The 15,976-nt window shown below is 42.0% G+C and overlaps 1 protein-coding gene across 8 annotated transcripts in view; it reads right to left on the minus strand.

The window, feature by feature from the left end:
- The window catches only part of LOC118785974 (nebulin-like), a 67,193-nt gene that overhangs the window by 1,670 nt on the left and 49,547 nt on the right, over window positions 1–15,976 (minus strand). For 6 of the 8 annotated variants that reach the window (XM_036540947.1, XM_036540946.1, XM_036540945.1 and 3 more), the window contains 24 exons: window positions 15,508–15,609; window positions 15,200–15,301; window positions 14,771–14,878; window positions 14,318–14,422; window positions 14,020–14,124; window positions 13,479–13,583; window positions 13,237–13,341; window positions 12,463–12,573; window positions 12,014–12,124; window positions 11,599–11,700; window positions 11,249–11,353; window positions 10,795–10,884; window positions 9,143–9,256; window positions 7,685–7,789; window positions 6,601–6,705; window positions 4,488–4,601; window positions 4,241–4,345; window positions 3,988–4,092; window positions 2,307–2,399; window positions 1,801–1,908; window positions 1,405–1,591; window positions 945–1,037; window positions 677–814; window positions 195–298 (listed from right to left, as the gene is read on the minus strand). In XM_036540947.1, the coding sequence (XP_036396840.1) occupies window positions 195–298; window positions 677–814; window positions 945–1,037; window positions 1,405–1,591; window positions 1,801–1,908; window positions 2,307–2,399; window positions 3,988–4,092; window positions 4,241–4,345; window positions 4,488–4,601; window positions 6,601–6,705; window positions 7,685–7,789; window positions 9,143–9,256; window positions 10,795–10,884; window positions 11,249–11,353; window positions 11,599–11,700; window positions 12,014–12,124; window positions 12,463–12,573; window positions 13,237–13,341; window positions 13,479–13,583; window positions 14,020–14,124; window positions 14,318–14,422; window positions 14,771–14,878; window positions 15,200–15,301; window positions 15,508–15,609 (2,622 nt within the window). The remainder of the gene's footprint in view (window positions 1–194; window positions 299–676; window positions 815–944; window positions 1,038–1,404; window positions 1,592–1,800; window positions 1,909–2,306; window positions 2,400–3,987; window positions 4,093–4,240; window positions 4,346–4,487; window positions 4,602–6,600; window positions 6,706–7,684; window positions 7,790–9,142; window positions 9,257–10,794; window positions 10,885–11,248; window positions 11,354–11,598; window positions 11,701–12,013; window positions 12,125–12,462; window positions 12,574–13,236; window positions 13,342–13,478; window positions 13,584–14,019; window positions 14,125–14,317; window positions 14,423–14,770; window positions 14,879–15,199; window positions 15,302–15,507; window positions 15,610–15,976) is intronic. The other 2 variants (XM_036540948.1, XM_036540949.1) reach the window with 2 other exon arrangements.

Below are 15,976 nucleotides of genomic sequence, written 5' to 3' on the forward strand. Positions count from 1 at the left end.
GTATGTACCTACTAAGAATTTTAGTGCAGTATGTTTTTATAAATGTGGTCGTAGTTGATGTGACTCATCTCCTTGTACTTTTTTCCCCCTACAGCTGATCTATGATCAGTGTAGCTCAGCATAATCCCAGGTATTATCTGAAAAGGCTACTCTGAGGTCAGTGCTTAGAGCAAGAATCATTATGAGAGGCTCACCCCAGTGGTGGAGGGTTGGGAGGGGACAGAGGACACAGTAGTTTGCTGGGTGGCCACAGAGGAGGACCTCTGCTGCAGCTCCACAGTCTTGGCCTGCTGGTAGCCTGGAGGGTGGGAAAAAAGAAGAATGAACCAGTAAAAATGTAGCTGTGCTGAGGAGTGATAGCTTGGCATTATGACACAAATCCATGTCATTTTTTCAGTATTTGAGAGTATAATGCACAAACATGGATGATGTGCTCTTTGGTCTAAGACTGGATCTGGTTTGATTTATTTTACAACTACTGCATTCAATTATAGCATGTTATGTAACTATCCCATGTTAAATTAATCACACTGACAGAATAAAAGTAAAGTGAATGTAAGAGATCAGGTGATTTGGGGGTGAGTGAAGGAGGTCATGGGGGCTTGTGTGTGGGGGAGGTCATTTGGCAAGGGGGCGTGTTTGATCTTTCTACACTGCGCTGATGCACTGCACTTACCAATGGAGGAGGTAGCGAAGCCCTCACTGTACAGGGACAGGTGATGGTCCACGTTCTCGGAGACCTCGGACTTCTCGTCCCCGGCGCTCATGGCGCTGGTGGAGCGTGAGTGCTCCTTACTGCGCCGCTGCGCCTGGACTGTGGAAGCACAGGGGGGCCAGGAGTTAGGCGTGCGTGTCGTAACATCACACAGTCATAACCATTCTCGTTCCCCAGACTGGCACACAACTGACCTTGCTGCACCACTCTGAGGGGCACAGCCACCTACCTGACATCATATGGAGACTCCTGGACTGGATGTTGTCCTCAGCTGGGTCATAGTCAAAGACAGAGCCAGGGTTTGTACGCCAGACACGCAGGTCTGTGGCACACAAGAAAGTGTTATTAAAGTCTGGTAAAGGGAGACAGGAGGAGCTACTAGTTTCTGTTGCAGGGAGAGGGGAAGACGTAGTGATCTATGCTACAAGGAGGCAGGGTTTACTCATTTTTGCTACAGGGAAGGGAGGATAATCATTTATTTATTCTACAAGAAGAAGGGAAGAGTTACTAATCTCTCCTTCAGAAAAAAGGAAATGATCTCAAAAGATCTTCAATGTTGGTATCACATAAGTGTATGTTTGCATAGCCACCTCAATTAGATAAGTAGTGTGTCTGAGTCTTGGTCTTGTTCCCTGCTGTTAGTTGGATCACCTAAATGTGCTTCTGTCACAGCATACAAGTGAGCTGACCTGTGATGGTCTCCTGGTCGTGTTCAATGGTCCTCCTCCTCTCCATCTCTACCACACGCCTCTGGATTCCACGGTAGCTGATGTCGCTGAAGTCCTGTGTGTTTTTCTTCACACGCTCTGTCACTGGGTCCGTCACCACGGGAGTGAAACTGCCCTTGCTCTTCTGGAACTCCTGGTGGTACTTTACCTGGTGAACAGAACCAGAACCAGGTCCAGGCTTAGAACGGATAGAGCAGATACTACATCCTTCAGTTCTTTGCTGGATTTGTCTCTGGAAATCACTTACACTTTTCATTTAAACTGTGTTCATGGGCCCAGCTCTGTTTCACGCAACCACAACCAAAGCCACCCACTCTCCCATCCTCACACAGAAAGATTTAGAGAATTCCGGCTTACTCCAGAGATGATGCGCTGGGTCTCCTTGACACGCCTCATCTCAGGGGTGTCCAGGACAAAGGCGGCCTTGCCCTGCACCTGCTTGCGGAAGCTGTCGGAGTACAGCACCTGGTGGGTGGGGGGGAAGCAGGACGTACACAGAAACAGTGAGGAACGAAGTGGCAACATGGTGCTTGACGTCTCCACACCCATGTCTCTCACACTGAGCAGAGACTACCAGGGTGATATCGCAGAACCACAATGGAGGCCCAAAACGAGGTGGCCTCAGCAGAGGATGGAGTGTATTAGTGCCTGACAGGGATGAATTAGGGGGATGTCCCAACCAAGAGGGAAAGGTGGAGAGGGATCGAGTTAGTGATGATGTGCACTCCACATCACAGCCGGTGGTATTAAAATACAGCAGGAAACAAGTTAATATGACTCTTATAAACCACTAGAAGAGGGAGTTAGAGGGTTATGAGGGTACGTCTTGGTTCTAAGACAGGCACATTTCTTCAGGAGAATACCGAGCTAATGTGTTCCTGGGTGCGCTTGACCCGCTCCAGCTCTGGAGTGGACACCACGGGCGTTCCTTTCAGGGAAATGTCCTTATACAATACCTACAGGACAGAAGCACAGCACCCCCAGTGGCAGTGAGACACGGCACAGGCCACGCCCACACGCTCTGCATGTCTAAGCTTCTTCTGTGTGGGCATGAAGCATTCCCACCATGCCACCGCTGTTCAGTTTATTTTATAACAGTAGATATACTGGAATAAAAAGGAGACAACACTCAGGGTGGCAGGGCATGGGAGGAGCGACAAACCAATGAAAAAAAATTTTTAAATTGCTGAAAGGTTTGCGTTACAGATGGGAATATGACAGAGGGAAAAATGTACACTCTGCCCTGATGATCAGCATTATACTGCATGCCTACACAGAGGAAGAGTTTAATGGGCTCTTTTTTATGCAGGGAAGGACAGAAAGAGTGTTGTCAGTACAAAAGCATAAATAGAGGGACAAGTCTGATGACTGCAAATTATAGTGTGATCAGTGGGGCAGTGGGGTATCAGTCTTAGGGAAGGAGGTGAACACAAGAGCTGCCATTGAGCTGACAGTCCTCAAGGTCTTCCAGAAGGAGAGGTCAGTGTGGGGTGGTTTCCCCAAGCCCTGCTACCTCCTTGTACTTTAAACAGCTGCAGTTTCAGTGCCTCCTTGTGCTTCCAATACCTGCTGTTTCAGTGCCTCCCTATGGTTTAACACACCCTCTGTTTAACTTCATACTTAAAATTTAATTTCACACTTGTAATTAAATTTTGTTTCAGTGTATTAAAGACCTGCTGGTTCACTGCCTCCTTGCGCTTTAGATAATCCATAGCCCTTTGGTAGCATTATCAAACACACACCTTTCACATACATCTACTTTACTGACTCACAAGTACTTTTTGCTTTGAAGTAATCAAAGCTTTCCGATGCATAGGTCAGATTTAGTTACACATTGGAGTTGCAGGATAGTGCATTTAATGTTTACTGCATTTAATGGTGAATGTGCAAAAGAGAAGGTGCTTCATAAGGTTTCACAGTATGGTATACAAAGAGAGGAAACATGATTCCTCAAGTAGCCCTGGAAGAGGTCCAAATGCACAACACATTATTCAGACACAAACATGTGACAAGTAGACATTTTCAACAGAATATATATATATCTTGTGTACCACACTACCATGATTCTTGAGCTAAAGAGTTATAGAGACAAAACATACTGTTTTTGTCTCTGACCAGTACATTTAATAGCACCGCAACAGAAAACAAGTCATGTAGTTCAGTTCTATGCGACAACATTTATTTATTTATTTATTTTTTACCAATCTACCTCTACATGACTTTGATTCATTCTAGAGAAAAGCATCTTAAGACTATGGAATGTTCACTTGCATTCCAAAGGGAAGGAAGAGAAAAATCAAATTAAAGTTGATAAATTAAATGGTAAGACAAAGAAAACATGAACAGTAAAAACATGTGCTTACTGAGCAACAAGACAGACACACAGGAAAGACAACACATTTCAAAAGTATTAAATGTAATAGTTTTGTGCAGGCCCTAAACAGTGCATGCTCACAAACACTGAGACATCCTGTGAGTCAGCGGGACAGAAATGAACAGGACTAGCAGTACAGACATTGCTCCCCCCCCCCCCTCATTACTTACAGTGCTGAAGTTCTTCTGGTTCTCGCGCACTCTCTGCATCTCTGGAGTGTCCAGAACCGGCACGTAGTGAGACATGGTCTTCTCGGCCTCCTCCTTGTACTTTTTCTGTAAGATGCGAAACGGGCACAAGTGTCAAGCAAAAACCTGACCAGACCTTAAGCTCTCTGTTGGTAAAGTGAGAACACATCAGTGTCCAATTTGGTCCTATGGAGGTGCCTCCACATGTTTCCCCGTAACACTAACCCCCTCTCACCTGGCTGACAATGTTTCTGATCTGCTGAGCGTGAATTATGTCTGGGGTGTCGATCACAGAGGTGTAGCTGGAACGGTCATGCTCTGCTGTCTGCTTGTACTTGGTCTGAAGGACAGAGATCAGGATTCAGCCTACTAATGCAGCACAACAATAGTAACAGCAAAATAATTTATCATAAAATACATCTCCTTTCACAGGATAAACTCTCAGTGCTTCATGGACAGACAGCTAGAGAGAATGCACTAACCTGACTGAGGATGTCTGTAGCATTCCTTGCCCTCATGAAGTCAGGGGTGTCTGTAGCCAAAGCCAACATTCCTTTGCCCTTGATCTCTAGCTCCAGCGCCTTCTTGTACTCTATCTGCAAACATCCAGTCGATGTTAGCACCTGTCTGCTGTGCTCGCTGATTCATATAAGGGTAACATCATCACATATAACCAGTGCTTCACATCTGATATTACAAACTCATAATATATTACATCTGAGAATAACAGTGGCATTTCTAATTGACTGATAAATTAATTCTGGACAAAAATGTCAGACAATACATTAAAGCAGTTGCCTGGGACTGCAAAGCCAAAGTCAATATTACAATATTTTCACAGAGGTGAAAATGATACCATTACGAATTGTATTAGGGAGACTTCCGGTGACCTTTAGACAGGTTAGAGCAAATGTACAGGAGCCAAGTTGCTGCAGAGGATCATGGGAGAGAGGAAGTTACTGGTAGAGTGAGACAGAGCTGGGAGATAAGTTACAGGGATGAACTTATTAGTGATGTCATTAATGGGCATGGTTCAGAAAGTAGAGGCCCTTTTGGGTAAAGAAGCAGAAGGAGGCGACATTAAGGGAAGAAGAGAAAGACGGCTTCTCCAATTGTGGCACTCATCCAGGATGTGGGGAATGCTCTTTACTCTCAACATTTTGGGGGGTTTCATGATTTTTGTAGAGGTAGATGAATTCATTGTGCTTCCAGTGGTAGCAAAAGCCCCTATAGGAAATAATCTTGCTGAAGAATAGCACTTGTCTGTTCCCAAGAGGAACACATTTAGAGAAAAGAAAATGCTGTGTAAGTTGATCATTCATCCAATAAAAATATACAAATAGTGGCAACACTGAAAGAGACCAAAGCCCAAAATGTCAGACTGTTTATGCTACAGTGTTCCTGTCGCTGCTAAGTCTCTGCAGTTGCAGTACATACGCAGCAGAAGTGCAGAAGAGTAGCTGCAATGTAGATGTCAACTGTCTGTAGCTGCAGTGTGTCTGTTTGAAACAGCAATCGATCTAGCTAATTAATACATGTATCTTACACTTAAAACCTGGATGGCTTGGAAAAAGAAATGCTGAGGAGGTCAAAAAAGATGTTAAGGGCAGACAAAAGACGTTCATGAAAACATTCTGAAAAAAAACAAAGGTTGGTTATGGAAAATGTATTATTTTTTTGGATGGCGAATCATGCATGACAACTCCGACTAATCAGGGTGACACGGAGAGAGTCCAAAAGCACTCGCTGGATTATGGGGATGTGACTTTAGTGATATTACCAGAGATGGGAGGGATGGACACAGCTCCAGATGGGAACAGTAATTACCTCACTGGGTATTCTGCTGCTGTTTCTGGGCCTGAGAGTTTGTTGCCTTTAACAGGCTCCTCAGAGTCCCGCTTACAAACACAGGAACACAAAATACACCTGAAACAAACATGTGGATTCCACACAAGGTCCCGCAGCAACACGTGGAGCCCCCCCACCCCACCCTGAGGTGCCAGAACTCTGAGATAAACAAAAGGTTGTGATGGTCTTTCTGAGATTGGGCAGAAACCACATAGTGTTTATAGTCGAGTATTCCGTATGTGCATAGTGTGTTGGAGACCTGCATGTCCATGTGCTTGAGTGGAGTGTTGTCAGTGAAAGTGGCAAATTTCCTTGTTCTTGTGAAGCGCCATGTGGCCTGACACCTCTCAACATGGCCAGTCAGCTGAGGAGCAGATGATATACTGTTTAATAGTGCACCATCTGTTCCATCAGCAAAGAGAAAGTCACAAGCTTTCTCCACTCCTGCTGCCCCACATACACATGTCTCTCAGCACCACACATGATCATTCCATACAATGGTCTCATATAGTTAACGGTCAATGCAACACAGTCATTCTACAGCAAAAAGTCTGTACAGAAAAGATCAGAACAAATGTACATAAAGCACTACAATGATAACTTTAGAATAACTTTGTCTTATCATTCAAGGCACAGAACCTGTGATAAAACCAAAAAAGGCTTTTTTTGTTGTATATACCACACAATGTTTTTTAGACATAGTGCGATGACCCCTCGCCTTTCACATACTGCCTTGCCCATGTTTACCTGGCTTTGCATATGCTGGGCTTCCTTGGCTGTCACATAGGTGGGTGTCTCAAAGTCCAACATGGCCTTGCCCCTCTCCTTCACATACTTCTCCTTGTACTTGACCTGAGATTGCAAAACCAGAGTCATACACAGTCATACTATTGTTGCCATTCTGAGCATTGTTTTCATTATGCTTCTTCTGAATAAAATCTCCCACATGCTGTACATGTATTGACCACAAGTTCATTAAGCTGAGTGGTTCATCTGATGAAAAGGTCAGTTTAATGTATTTAATCATGAGCTGGTATGCCACCTATGTCATGTGACTAGGTCATATGGGGTAGAGTGTCCCCAGGTGACATTCAGGATTTTCAGCTCAAGCCTCCTAGACTGTATATCAATTAGCGTAAAGTGTTTCATTTTGGAAACTGTTTTTATACACAGCTGGTTATTTTCTCTGTAAGGTACACACAGAATGAGAGCCAGTTTATAATGTTTAGAGAGCAGAAATGGCTCCAAACATCATGGTGCACTGACGTATGAGGTGCTTTATTGTTTTTGAAAATAAGCTTATTATGTAACCATTACATGTGCCAAAAACATTTCTAATAAAACCTTTTTATATGTTACTAACAAAAAACTGACAACTCAGTAATTAAAAGACACGTAAACAAGCTTCACACTGCTGTGGTAATTTCAGGGTACTGTAGTGATGAGGAATGGAAGGGGGAATAGGAATTATTATTATTAATACTATTATTATTATTATTATCATTATCATTATCATTATCATTATCATTAGTAGTAGTAGTAGTATGCAAACAATTATTTAGTCACAGCCTGGTCTACCTACACCTGACTTTGAGAACAAACAGATCAATGGGACACTTTGGGAAAGCTGAAATGACCTTAGATAAGATTTACACCTCAGATTTAAATCATGACAGATGCTGCTCTCTATTACAATTGGAACAGGTGTTTGTAATAAAGGAGAACAGGCCTTATCAAATTCTGTAGGTTTAAGTACCTGCTAATGTGGTTGTAACTGATATATAGAGTAGGTTAATGATGGAAAAGGGGTTAAGGCTGTTGGATAGCTTACATCACTGGACAGCTTGCTGGTGCTCAGGCTGTGTTGCATGGCAAGAGATTCAGCCATGTCCGTCACTGGCTTGTGGATCTTCTTCAGGCCTTCTTTATACTTCACCTGTGAGATAAACATGAGTCACCTTTTACTTCGTTTGTGCAAATGACAAACATATAGACACTCAAGCCAAAACATATACACATATTGGGAGTGAAGACCAATGTTTCTCAGCATAGAGAACTATACATGTATTTTATATTATATGTATGTATTTTTTATATTTATATATTATATGTATTTTTGGCAGCAACAACTATTTTCCTAAAGAAAAGAACTGAGCTTCCAGTCAGTTAAAAAAAGAAACCGGATCGTTAGTTACACACGTGTATTTTGTTATTATAAAACACAGCTTGACAGGAGATATTGAAAAGAGCAGTCTTTACGACAGTTTTTCAGGCAATGTCTTTAAAAATAATTAGCCTATGCTAACAGCAACTGAGGTGGAAATGGTTTACGTTTTGAAATAGTCAATGCTTTCGATGTGACACGTGATCGCAGGGGCAGATTTTCCTTGTCAAGCATCAAACGAAATGATAAACTCCTCACCCTCGGTGTGGTTGATGTAACATTATTCATTGGAATATCGAAAAATGGAGTTATAGCCAGCGATTGAGCAGTTCCCCCAGTTTCTCCAATCTGTCTGTTACTAACAGTCACATATAAGGTAAGAAGTCACTTTGTAGTTTGTATATTATTCAGATGTGAATTTTGTACAAAGTACTGGATTGCTAGTTAGCAGCACTTGAATGTTGTTGTAGCCAATTAGCTGCAAAGAAAGATAAAGCTATTTTACTACCAGACACAGCTGTTTTTACAATAAACAGGCATTCTTTTAGCTGCATTTATGTGTGTATGATATATATATATATATATATATATATATATATATATATATATATATATATATATATATATATATATATATATATAGTTGTTCATGCGTTTGTTTCAGATAGAATTCCCAACCCCGCTACCAACTCGGCTAACTATGTGTGACGTGATAGGTAAACTTAGGTAGCTATCAGACACCAGTTGGCAACTTACAACAAGGGATAGTGCAGCAGTTTTTGGCTCGCTATTTCTGACAGTAGCCAATATAAGCTCATAACCATCTTGATACAATACGTATTGTAGTATTTAAAAAGTAATAGTAATTCCTTGATCCATGATTTTTCCTGACATCTTAAACAGCATTTAAAGGCTAAGCCTCATCTTGCATGGCAAAAGCTTTGGATGACAGCTAAATTCCTCACGTACGGAATAGAACGTTCTTTTAACTGACTACAGCCTCGGCATTACTGTGTAGAACACCAGCCTCAAAGGGTTAATCTTGGTCAGTTTCAGTAAGATAATTCAGAGTCAATGAAAGCTTTGATTTGATACACTGTGACCCAGCGACATGATGGGACCCACCTCACTGGCCAGAACGTTGGCCTCCTTCATTGTCTGATACACCTTACTGCTCTTCAGGTCATACTGTGGCTTCTTTCCCTTCATCTCCTTGTCAAACTTCTCCTTGTACTTGATCTAAAGGCAGGTCAGAGGGGCTCTGTTACTTTCTTTCTCTAAGAACCAAAAGGTAGCCCACAGGGGCACTGTTACTGCCACTCACATTCTCTGCCAGTAAAATGCAACTCAAAAGGACAAGAGAACAAGATTAATGAAAGGAAACATACACAGTTATTGGCAACACCATATAATAAGGTCAGAAAATTCCACCTCAAGAGCGTAACTGCTGAAAACATGCAGAGACACTAAATTTCTTTAGAATTAGTCACTAAGAACTGTGTCTGCATTTGCTTAATTTAACTGATAAACTAAAACAAAAACTTTGGGAGGTCACTTATTATAAGGTGTCACCAAGTACAGTCAAGAACCACAGTTTGCCTTTTAGGGCCAGCACTGTACGCTGGCGGTAGTCACAAAGTGAGTGGAATTCTGTTGAAACATTGTTACCCTGTTGTACTATTCCTAAAAGGCAACCTCAAGAGGCAGTCAAAACAGACAACATACAAAACAACATAAAACTCATATATATGAGATATATATGAAAAAACCAAATCCCCATTCCAGTGTTTCTGTAGAGGAGCCTATATCTGTGGAGGAATCGGCTCATGGAAGAAAAAGTGTGATTTTCACATCAGCACCAAGAGGAATGTGTAAATCCAACAGGCTTTCATTAGCCTGGGAGCATTGTGTATCCCGTAACTTTATTACCATTGAGGTCATCTCAGTTCAGATGACCTCTTTCAAAATGTATTGATTTTAATAAGAAAAATTAGAAAAGGCTTCTGTGCAGTAATTAATCCTTTAACACCAGGTTGCTGCCACCTAGTGCTGGAGTAATATAAATACTTGATCAGTCAGCGCATAGGAATAGATTTATGGTTGCGCATAACATGGCCTCTTTTCAGTTGCCACTGTATTTGCACACTCCTCATGATGCATAGGAGACAGACGGATGCAACACTACATTCACCATATATCACTCCCTGACCTCAAATGGACCACACACTGTTGACACATCACTGCCTGGGCACAGATCACATAGAGAGGCTGAAGCATTGACTGAGTTCATGTCAAAAAAATTAGGGAAAATTAATAATTCAGCTGTTGATTCTACTGTGGGTACTAAGGGTTAAAATGTCATGAGTAAGATATTGTTGGAGGAAAGAGGGCATCAAGTGGTAAATGTTTTTTTGTCAGTGTATTAGGAAGGCTGTGCTGCAGCAGGAAAACTTGCAAGCAAGAAAAAAAAAAGCTGTAAGGAGACAAAATGTAAGAAAATGGCTTACAGCAAAACCAGAACAAAATATTGAAGAAAAAAAAATCAAAAAGGGATAAGAAAAAAGAGATATTTAATTACCTAAATAAAATAAAAAATCTAAGACATAAACCTAAACCAAAAAAGAAAGAGTCTTCCGATATAATGAAGTGTGTCCATTTTTCATGGCATCTGCCTGATACCTAACAACCGGCAACCAGAAATCAGTCAATGGGAGACAGGAAGACAGAGAGACGGACAGGAAGTTGTGGTCTGTTGACCCGGTTTACAGGGTCCTTACATCACTAATCAGGGAACTCATTTTCTTAATGTGACGCATCTGGGGGGTGTCGATGGAGGCGGCTCCGTGGAGGGACGGCCTCCCTTCAACCTACAAAGCGTAGTGAGATGGCAGGGTTAAACAGGGTGAGGCAGGGGCAGGGGCAGGGTGGGGGTCAACAGATGTAATTTTGGAGGACATTGTTCACAGGGAAGCATTAGGACATTAGAACAAGGCAGAGTAATAAAGCAAGGATGAGGGATTAGTTTACAGTACTGTTAATGTAAGATGAAATATTTCTCTGATTTGTGAAATAATGTTATGCCACCTGATCTCTAACTTCTTGTCACTGATTAAAAAGCTGTCATACCATTTATTGTCAGTGTCACCGCTATAAATATTCACTTTGTGTCCAGAAATCCACGCACATACACATAAACAATGGCTTTGTCTGAGTCCACAGTGTAGTCCGTACCTCGCTGGTCAGCTTGGACACCTCGGTAGCCAGAGTAATGTCAGGACGTTCCTTCAGGGACCCTCCGCGCCTGGCCTCCATACGGGCCTTCTCACGGTAGCCCACCTGCAGGGACACGCACCCAGCCGGAAACATTTCATACAGTCACCAAGAGCCGTGTCAGTGCAGTCCGCTGTGTATGGTGTCAGGGCGGGATTACTGTGGTTTACTGTGTCATTTATTTGGGAAGTGCAGAATTACGGTGAAGAGCCATGGTGTCACTGCTGAGATTAGTGTGCTGTAATACTGTATTGAGTCTGACTGTGCTGAATTACTATTTAACACCATGGGCATGGCTGGGGTGGACCCACCTCGCTCACGAGCTTGGCGACCTGAGTGGCCCTCTTGATGTCAGGGCGGTCGGCCACAGGGGTGTAGTGCAACTTGGCCTTGGCCTCCTGCTTATAAGCCACCTGCAGCAGGAGGAGGAGGAGTAGCAGTAAGAGACTGCACCACTGCATGCATACTGAGTAAACTATCTAAAAATGTCTTCTGAAGAGCAAAAAAGATAACTCAACAGTGGGGCAAATTTTCATGCAAGGCCCATACCAGCAGCAGAAGTGTGTTTTTAGCTATTAATTGGATCTCAAAAGCCTGGTCCTGTCGTGATCCTATTTTATGAAATTGAAAAATAGTTGCCCTACATTTAATGTAGAAACTATAACTCATATGCGTCTGCTGCTAATCAAATTCTTAGTGAACAGAGGGAGAGAGATGGTTGCTCACATTGCTCTGGGTCTTCGCAACATCCATTGCGTGCTTCACATCTGGTGGGACCAGCATGCTGTTGTACTTTGACTTGCCTTTTTCTTTCTCAAATTTCTCCTTATACAATTTCTGTGGGGAGATTGTAAAAAGAGGAACATATAAAACAGACTTCCTAAAGAACTAAATAGTGAAAACAGGCCATTGTAAACACCCCTATGTCAGGGTGTGGAGCAGAACTTAATTATTCCACGGTAACTGCTCTGTTTGGGAGGGCCATTCTGCAAATGACCCTATTTGGGTGCAGCATAGTGAAAATAGCCCTGTTTGCACGGTCCATTGTGAAGTCACCCCTTTTTGGAAAAACCCTCTATAACCCCTCATGTTTGTACACTGTGAAGTATATTTCTGACTGGGTGGAACATTGTGAAAATGGTGCTGTTTAGGCACATCATTGGGCATGGCCTTACCCCGCTCACGATTTTGCCTATTTCCTTGCTGTGGGCTGTGTCACGGGTCTCAGCTAGGGTGGTGAAAGAGCCAGACTGAAGTTCCTTCTTACTGGCCTCTTTGTATTTACTCTAGAAAAAAAGAATGGGAGATTAGAGGGAGTGGGAGAATGGGTAGGTACATCACTCATATAACCCATACAAATCCAAACACAATCTGTATTCCATACATGAAGTGCTTACATCATTTTAAATTTACTGTTTTGGTTTTCCAAGAACAAGAAGCCCTCTTTGATATCCACAAACAAAAGAAAAGTTTTTGACACTTCTCTAGTCTGATTACTGTGGTATCAAATATATGCATTATCCTCATGATTGCATCCATTTTGATGGTTACTTCACACCAGCTTCACTTCAGTTTACCTCACATTTTATCAGATTCACTTTACTTCACACTAGTTCTTAGTTAGCATCTTAGTTAGCAATCCCCATACTTTCCTTAGCATGCTATCTTCTTTACAACTATTTTACACCTGAATAGAAAACATTTTACATTTTTGACTGTTATATTCTATATTTTTTTATTCTGTATTTTGCAGGATCTTGTATACCTGGCTTCCTGTTTGGTCAGGGGACCCTTGGAAAATAGAAATTATTTTCAGTTGGACTCCCCAGTAAAATACAGTTCAGTTAAAGGGGTGGAACGATCTTTTGTGTTGTGCGTACTGATGAGGATAATATTAATATTTTCATAAGACATGTTATACATATAAAATAAATCACTGTCCACTATACCTCTGACACCAGGGAGGCTACAGATTTAGCATGGAGGATCTGGGGGGTGTCCAGGACTGCCATATAGCTGCCCTTTGACTTCTCATATTTCTCCTTGTATTTCACCTGGAGAGGGAACACAGGATGGCATATTAAAAAAAAAATCTTGGGTTTTTAAATGTAAACATTATTCCTTTTTGTAGAGGTTGTTAGGTACATGAGCGACAGTGAGGTGTTGTTGTTTTCGGGGGGCACGTGCTTACATCGCTGGCCAACTCGCTGTTGTGCTTGGCCAGGGTTGTGTACTTGTCATCCGCTACAGAGATCTTGCAGCCTTTCAGCATCTCCTTGTCGTACTTGTACTCAATCTGTGAAGCGGGGGAGGAGGTGAAGACCAGAACAGGTGCATTAGACCAAAGAGCTTCTCTGGGCTACCTGGATTAATACATCAAAGTTATATGAACTGTGACCTTCTATTAAACTAAATAACTTTCTAAAAATTATTATTTTGCTTTAAACAATTGTGCATTGAATTGTTACCTCAAGGTATTTGAAATATAATTACTAATACAGCTAGATATCTGATACAGCTAAGCCCTTTAATGGGACTTAAGGAGAGGCCAAGGGATTGCCTGACAGGACAGTGTAGCTGCCCCCACAGAATTGTTAATTCATTATTATAGATTATTTAAGGCAAATTAATTTGTTGATATTAATTGATACTTGATAAAACATGAGTGGACTGAGAAGCCTTATCTTACTACTGTTAAGCATGCTTTTAGACAGCATTCAGGTGGTACGTACATCGCTCTGCTGGAAAGAGGTCTTCACAGCATGGACAAAGTCTGGCCTATCTACGGTCCAGATCCACTTGTTCTTGGTGGCCTCGTATTTCTTCTTGTAATCCAGCTGGAAGGAAGTGACAGAAACACTGTGCATGAGGACCCCAAGGGAGTGGTGATACAAAGGAAAGTCTGAGATCAGTCTGATGGTTTGTGATCAGTGGGTTGGATGCTTTGAGATCAGTGTGTTGGATGGATTGATATCAGTTGGTGTGGGATGGTTTGTGATGGCACAAGATCAGTCCTGGTGACTGTCTCACATTGCTGATGTTCTTGTAGGCCTCCTTTGCGGCACGGATGTCGTACGCCTCTGGGTCCATGTTGATGTGAGTTTTGTTCTTCTCGTACACCTCCTTGTATTTCAGCTGGAGAGTCAAAAAACATACAGTCAAACACACAGGGCTGGGACAGAACAGTTCAGCATGTATATGAAAGAATATTTTAGGTAAGAATGTATCTATTAATTTCTTTAATAATTTACTTGTTTAAGAGACATCCTCATCCTCGGCCACTCACATTATCGGTTCTGCATTTTTTTCATTTACACAGCAAGTTATTTACCAAAGCAATTCTGGGTAAGTACCCTTCTCAGGGGTACAATAATGGGTTTCTGTCTGGGATTCAAACATCCAACCTTCTGTTTACAAGCCTAGTTAAGTGGCTGTGCATGAATAAGAGACAGGGTGAGAGGAGGATGGAATAGAATGGCCTACCATGCTTTGGATTTCGTGGACCTTCTTCATGTGCTGATGGATGGGGGTGTCGTGGGGCAGAGTGTAGCCCTTAGCCTTGTTCCTGTTGTATTCCATCTTGTACTTGATCTGAAAGGGAGGGGTGGACGCGGTGAGCAGGGTTATAAAGGAAAGATTTCGTGCAATTTCTGTAGCTGCTAGTCATGCGCCCCCCACCCTGATGTCATCGCTGTCCACAGTCATAATCATTGTCATTTATAGGATTAAAAAAAAATCACATTGTGCCATTAACTGTATTTCACACAACTCTTGGTTGAAAGTTCTAATTGATTTTCATTGATTGTGATGGTTGTAGTCATTCTTTTTGTATGTTTCTGTTCACATGCAGTTCTGCTGCAGTCTTGGTGGACTGTGACACGGAGGCACAGCGCGTTACGGCTCCAGACTCACATCGCTGTTCTGCTTAATGCGCAGGTGTTTCTGGTGTTCGGGTGTGTCCAGCACGGGCGTGAACTTGTCCTTGGAGTGCTCATACTGCTCCCTATACTTCCACTATATGATGGAGAACAATATGTTATTATTATTATTATTATTATTATTATTATTATTATCATGATCATCATCATCATTTCAAAGATATTGATGCTGGAGGTATCACTGTAATACAAAAACAATACTGTAGAATCACCAAAAATATTCAAATCTTAGAATACTGCAGGTACTCTGATAAACCTAGAGGAAAGAAAGGTGGAGCTTACCTGGCTCATCTTGTTGGCCTGCTTGGCCAGAAGGTTCCTGGGATCATCAACCACAACAGTGTACTTGTCTTTGCTCTTTTCATAGGCAGCCCTGTATGACCTCTGTTCAAAAGGACACAGGGGGTTAAAGACAGCAGAAAGAACAGTCACCACTCATCTTTTAATTAGGTACCTACACATAACATCACTGCAGCGATATTTGTGGTGCTCTTCTTTGAGATTTTTTGCCATCTAGTGGTGGAGCTTTTAACCTTTCAGGCTGAAATTTCAATTTAGATGCAAAAACAAAAAACATATCTAGTAGCAATATACCACACACAGTATGTGATAACAGGTAATAAATTTGCATAACATATGAACTAAATACTGATGCATTATTAAGTGTATCAGACAGCTCCTGTATAAAGCAATGTGCAGTGGTCAGTATACAGTACACTATATTACATACACACATACAAATACATGCTGT

Source organism: Megalops cyprinoides, chromosome 11 (genome assembly GCF_013368585.1).
Source record: "Megalops cyprinoides isolate fMegCyp1 chromosome 11, fMegCyp1.pri, whole genome shotgun sequence".
Classification (NCBI taxonomy): domain Eukaryota; kingdom Metazoa; phylum Chordata; class Actinopteri; order Elopiformes; family Megalopidae; genus Megalops; species Megalops cyprinoides.